Source organism: Harpia harpyja, chromosome W (genome assembly GCF_026419915.1).
Source record: "Harpia harpyja isolate bHarHar1 chromosome W, bHarHar1 primary haplotype, whole genome shotgun sequence".
NCBI classification, from domain to species: domain Eukaryota; kingdom Metazoa; phylum Chordata; class Aves; order Accipitriformes; family Accipitridae; genus Harpia; species Harpia harpyja.
In genome coordinates this window covers 11,463,828-11,470,121 of record NC_068968.1, presented here as the reverse complement: position 1 = coordinate 11,470,121, position 6,294 = coordinate 11,463,828, and the positions used below count along the sequence as shown (strand labels likewise).

At 45.0% G+C, this 6,294-nt stretch overlaps 1 protein-coding gene across 1 annotated transcript; it reads right to left on the bottom strand.

Annotated features, from left to right (window-relative positions):
* Positions 1 to 423: 423 nt before the first annotated feature.
* Positions 424 to 1,502, bottom strand: LOC128136053 (uncharacterized). Its single transcript, XM_052775144.1, is given in 2 exon segments — positions 424 to 650; positions 653 to 1,502. Coding segments are annotated over 2 exon segments (1,041 nt in total). The 5' UTR covers positions 1,467 to 1,502.
* Positions 1,503 to 6,294: the final 4,792 nt, after the last annotated feature.

The following is a 6,294-nucleotide window of genomic DNA, read 5'->3' as shown; positions in this document are numbered from 1 at the left end:
TGGGGGAATGCTTATACCCTTGTGGGAGTCGGGTGAAAGTAAATTGCTGACCCTCCCAAGTAAATGCAAAGCAGTCTTGATCCTCTGTTTGCAAGGGGACCATAAAAAACATATCTTTAACATCCACTGTTGCCATAATTGGGTGGGTTCATTCCTGGATTGTAGCTATAAGCTCAGCAATATTCGGTACCGCAGCTGTCAATGGACCGGTATTTGCATACATCCAACCTTCGCCCCCCCGCTCACCACTGAAAGGTGAAGGATCTAGTTTCCCACAGGTTTTTGGGGGGCATTTGGTTCTGATAAATCAATCAGGGAGGGTGCGCTGGGAGTAGTATTCTCAAAATCCACTTTTCTATTTGCTGACCAGGCCACCCTGTTACCAATTTTTCCAATTTGTCTGTTGGCATCCTGTCCATTAAGTCACGCGGGATCCCCTTCCTGTATCTTTCCTTGTATACCAACTGGTTTCAGAGAATCAGGGAGTCCCCTTATAAGGGGAGTCATTCGCTCAGGGTCCACCGACATCATCATCAGGGACTCCTGTGTAGGCTCCAATTTTCGATCATACATCATCTGCAGACAAGCTGCCTTTTGCACACTCTCCACTAATTGATCAACAGTCCCCGTAATCGCGAGGGGATCCCCCTCTCCAAGGGGTTCAAACCCCCCGCCCAATAGGCTGCCCGTTGGGTTAAAGACCAGGGGGCACGGTAATCCCCAGTAGTTAAAAACACTCCTGGTCCCCAATACCCTTCCACCTTCTTTTCGCTTAACAGAATCTGGTCCCCCCCCGACAACGATACTCTCCACACATACTCCATTTCTGACTCCTTAGGGGTTCGGCCAAATTCCTTTTTTAGTTTTGCCAACTCAGTGGCAGTATAGGGGACCTCTTTAGTTGTAACTTGGGGGAATTGGTCCTGCTCATCATCATAAATATATTCAGTTTTGACTAAGGGTCACAATGAAGGCAGCTCCAACTTCTCCACTTCCTCTTTTGCTGCCTGCAGGTCCTTAAAGGGGTAGCCAATTTCTGATCTTGGAGGAATTTCCTCACGGACAGTACCCGCAAGGAGCTGCTTCTTAAGAGCAATTTGCAAATGTTTCACTTGGTTCTTTTCTGCTTCAAGTTGTGCTTTTAATCCCGCCACTTGTCCCATAAGGGACTGAACAAGATTTTGGAGGGATTCAATAATTTGAGATTCTGCAGTGAGGTGGCAATCCCTATCCTCCACTGCTGTGGCCAGACTGGCACCGAGAACGGCACAGACGATTGCTTTTCCTTTCCCTGACCACACTCTAGCATCTTCCTGTAAAGCCACGATCTGATCAACAACGCTCTGCAGATTATACCAATTTCCCTGAGCCCAGTCTACCCCAGGCACAGAGGGTCGCGCTTTATGTTTTTCTAAAAAATCAAACAAAACTTCTTTCCCCAAAGGGGCAATTTTACTATCACTCATCTTACACAAAGCGGGGAAGCAGTCATCTCAGGAAGGCAGCACGTAAAGTTTCAAACACAACACAACACAAGCCTGCTCCTCTTATGTTCCTGAGAGGTCTCACGTATTTGGGAAAGAGTACAGCACTCTCATCTCAAGGGATCCTGTCCATGACGCCAATTTAAATGTCCTGACCCAATGTCGGGGAAGGTTTCAATATGATCCCAAGAGCAAGATTAAGACACAAACGAGGTCAAATGCCGTATACCCAAAAGAGCTTTTATTATCAAAAGTATCAAAAGTAGAAAATAGTAGCGATAGGATAGAATGGAAGAAAAGGCAGAAATCAAGCAAGCAGTCGGGATAGAGTCGCAAGGATAGTCACCACCATGGATCCAGCGGCGTCCCGTTGGTCCTCAGTCTTCAATTCTTCGGTGGTGGGTGCACACCACGGCTTGTCTCCACGGTTTTTTATAGGGCATATTTCGATGAGGTATGCACATATGTATTGTTCATGCACTGTTCACATGCTGCAGGTTTCATCTATCACACGACCTTTACGTGACCAAATCTTATCTCAAAGACTACAGTTTCTGTGAGAATGGTAGCCTCCACATCCTTACATGCTTGTCGGCTTCAGCCTGTTTCCTCTCCTGAATGCCTCAGTGGCCTAGTAATTGTCCTTATGGACAGAGGAATGTCCTGCTTAGACAGGCCATCTCAGAGACAAAGGGCTCGAGATAAGCAGTCCACAATTCTTGAGATGAATGGCTTAAGAAGTCTCTCACACCTGACAATCTGAGACAAACAGCTCAAGATAACAATTCAGTCTCTCACAGCACCAACAACACTAATTTCTTCAGAACTTAACTCCCCCTCTAAGGTGTTTAAAACTGAAGAGGTGGCTCCAGTATCAACTAAAAATTCAATTTTCTGTTCTCCCAGGTTAGCTGTAACCAGAGGTTCTGCTGGGAGACTCCCCTCCAGTCCCCGTCAGATACTTTCACTCAACTTTCCTAAGAAAGAGGGAACTTGCTGAGATTGTGTGGTCAAAATTGGGATCACTTGTGACCTTGTAGGTCTCAGGGGACATTCCCCTTTCCAGTGTCCTTCTTGTTTAGAGTATGCACACTGATTTGGTCCCAGGGGCTGGTTTAATCCCACTGGTGACCCCAATCCAGTTCCTCTCCCTCGTCCCATTCTTCGACCATGTCCCCTTCCTCGAGGAATAAATTCTCTGTCTTATCCCATACTATTTCCTACTTCCAGAGCAGCTACTAACCTTGCATTCATTTTACTCTGTAATTCATCTCTATTTCTATATGCCACCCAAGCAACTTCTAATAATTTTCCCCAGTCTCGAGAATCTGCTCCTTGTAATTTTTGTAATTTCCTTCTGATATCATCAGAGGATTGTCCTATAAATAAAGGAGCCAATTGAGCTTTTCCTTCTTCAGACTCAGGATCCATATTAGTATATTTCCTAGCAGCATCTTTTAAACTGCTTAGAAATTCAGTGGGAGACTCTTTTCTATCATCTTGTTTAATTTCATATAATTTAGACATGTTAATTGCCTTAGGCACAGCATTTCTGATTCCGAATAGAACCCATTTTTGATATTGATCCAGCAGTCTTCTCTGAGCCAAATTATTAGGATACCATTTGGGATCAGTAGATGGAAAATTTTGTTCCACTGTTCCCTGTAATACTCCAGAAGCCACTTGTGCTTCTACATGGGTTTTAGCAACCCTCTGGATCATATCTCTTTCTGCACTATCAAAAAGTACATCCATTATTACTTGTATGTCTTTCCAATCAGGATCCTGAGTCTGAATCATTGTTTCAAAAGTGCGGGCTGTTTGATCAGGGTTTTCCCGATAGCTCCCAGCTGCTACTTTCCAATTATTTAAATCCACAATAGAAAAGGGTACTTTAATAGTTGCCACATCCTCAGTCCCAAGTGCCTGATGAAGAGGAGCTTGAATAACTTCGCTCTGTTTAGCTCTCGTTCGCCCTGTGACAGGACTATTCATGGGCTCTCTTTCATCACTATTTCTGGGAGCAGTTCTAGGTGGGGCCCTTTGAGATCCAATTATCATTTCAGTATCATCCTCTCATTCTTGCTCGTATAACTTTAAACATCTTTGCCCAATACTACATGCAGAACAACACCTTTTGAGCTTATTATCACCCTTTTTGTTTCCTTCTTTTTCCAAAGATTGCACAAAAGGATCGCTGGGTGGCATATTAATTCCACAATCCTTTTGCCACTCAGGATGATTCTTTAAGGTAAAGAACAAATCACAATGCATAACTTCATCCCATTTCTGCTCACATCTCAAAAATAACATAAGTTGTAACATGGTATTATAATTTAGTGTCCCATTCACGGGCCACTTTTCCCCTTCATCAAGCTTATACAGAGGCCACCAATGATTACAATATTTAATCAAATCTTCTCTCCACATGTTACCACCTGGGACACCCCCCAGCTGTTTCCAGTGCTTTAAAACACACCCCGGAGGTGATTTTTAGGGATTTCACTTGATTGTCCTGTTCCCATTATCAATACCTTCAATATACAAAAATCAAAAACTGGAAAGTGAAATATCAGAGCCTAAGTCAAAATACCAAACAGAATAAATCAGAGATCTAAGGTCATATCCAAAATCAATAGTCAAATCCCAAAGCCTTAATCAAAGTACTGAGACCAAACCAGATGGGTATCTCTGTCTTCAACCAGCGAGACGAATACCCTTTATCAGAGAAGTACTTCTACCAGAACACCAGATTTTTAAGGATCCTTTTATATTTCTTCCTTGCTGACCTTTCTTAGTCAGGCTTACAGGTAAGAGTACCAGACCAGAATACCAGAACCAGGTTAATCAAAAGAATGCCTTTAAATAAAACCTTACCAGTGGCCTTGGCTTGTGAGCCTGGGGAACGGGGATCAAGGGTCTCCCCAAGAAATCTCGGTGCCGGCTGGAGGTCCTGTGATCCCACGTCCGTCGAGTCTCAGAAACCTAGTCCCATCTGGGGTGCCAAAATGATACCGAAAAGCCGGTCGAAGAAACTCTCTAAGACTCATTTTGGAGTTTTAGAAAGCAGGCATTCTTTATTGCAGCACTGGATGCACGGGGGATAATTCCACCTAGTGTGCATGCCACAGCTTTAGCACAAACAGGTTATATAGAATAACTAATTGCATATTAATCAGATTAATATACATATACATGAAAATGATTGTAACTGATTATCTTAGTACTGCCTACATCCGATCATGCGCAATGAAGGATCCATTTGAGTCGAAGGGCTGCTTTTGCGACCACCGACCCATTTGAAGTTCTTGTTGGCTATCCTCGAAGTCTTGTTCTTGTCCTTGTTCTTTGATCTTGAAGCTTAACGCAGTTTCAATCACATGTGGTCAGTTTCAACATTGTTCTCATCTAGCGTACAGGAACATCTAGTCATAAGAGCAAAGAACTGCAAAACTTATGAATAATTACTAGTTAATCACTTGACTAGACTTTGTAATTATCTCCCTGGTTACCCTTTGTCTATTGTTTCAACCATAATGTTAATATATGATCATTTATCAAATCTCACTTGCACAGTCACCCAGCAGCAAACCAGTTTTCATAGAAGGTACAAAATATTAAAACCATAAAAGTTTGAACAAACCACATGAAATGTATGGACATATGCTATCATTACAAGCTGTTTTCACGCAAGCCAGGCAAAACCGAAACTGAGTATTTGTGGAGAGTTTCTTTAACGGGGGGAGATCGGATACTGTTGAGTGATGATGAAGCAAGAGGTTTCTGGGGACCGGGAGTGTTTCTGAGTGACAGACCGGCAGGTGATCAGTCGATAACATCCCGAGTAGCTTACTGGGCTGGGGGTGTGGACCCCAAGGAGAGAGGAGAACCTATTACTATCCAGGTAAAGGGACTGTCGGAGTTAACGGAGGGAGTGCAAAAGGCCGCCTGTGTTCAGGCCATGTATGATAGAGGGCAGCAAGGGATACCGATGGCTGCACCGGTGGACCCCTGCCACCTTAGACCCCTTATTAGAGGTCTGCCGGGTGCTTTAAAGATACATGTCCAGTCCCTCGGAGAAAGAATCCAGGGGGCCATTGAGCACAATCAGCAGAACCCCCAGAGGCAGCCCGCGCACGTGATGACTTGGGCGGAAGTACAGCACAGTACAGTAGTTCACAGGCGCGAGATGGAATGGGCGGAGCCGAGCGGTGGAGTGGAGGGTAACAGGAAGGTCCGGCCAGCCAGTTGTAAACTCCGCCCTGAGCGGTCTCGATCTCGGGGTCGGTTGGGTTGGAACTATGATCCCGGAAGGAACGATCTCTGGCGGAAGGCGCTGGCACTGGGGGCACCCCGAGCCGTGCTGCACGGGCAGTCCACTGACGACATCCGGGAGTGGAATTGCTGGAGGGGAAAGCTAGAGACCAAAGGGAAGCGCCAGCAACCCCGCCCCCTCGGGAAGACAAACGGGACCCTTTCGCGGCACTGCGAGAGGAACTGGAAGGGCTAAAGAACTAGAAGCTGCGGTTTGAGGTTCAGGCCGCCCAATTCACATGGTGAATACCTGCCAATGGTCTGCTGATAAAGAGCCTTATATACACATTTCTGTGGGTCCAAGACGGATAAGTTTAGAATTCTTAATTGATACAGGAGCCCAAATTAGTGTTTTAAATGAATGACAAGCTAGTGAGCTGGGAATTAAACCATCGAGAAAGGCTACAAACATTAGAGGAGTGACAGGGGCAACAGAAAAATGTCCCATAGCTCGAACTCAACTTTGGTTACCGGGGGAAAAGAGAATGACTGCTGT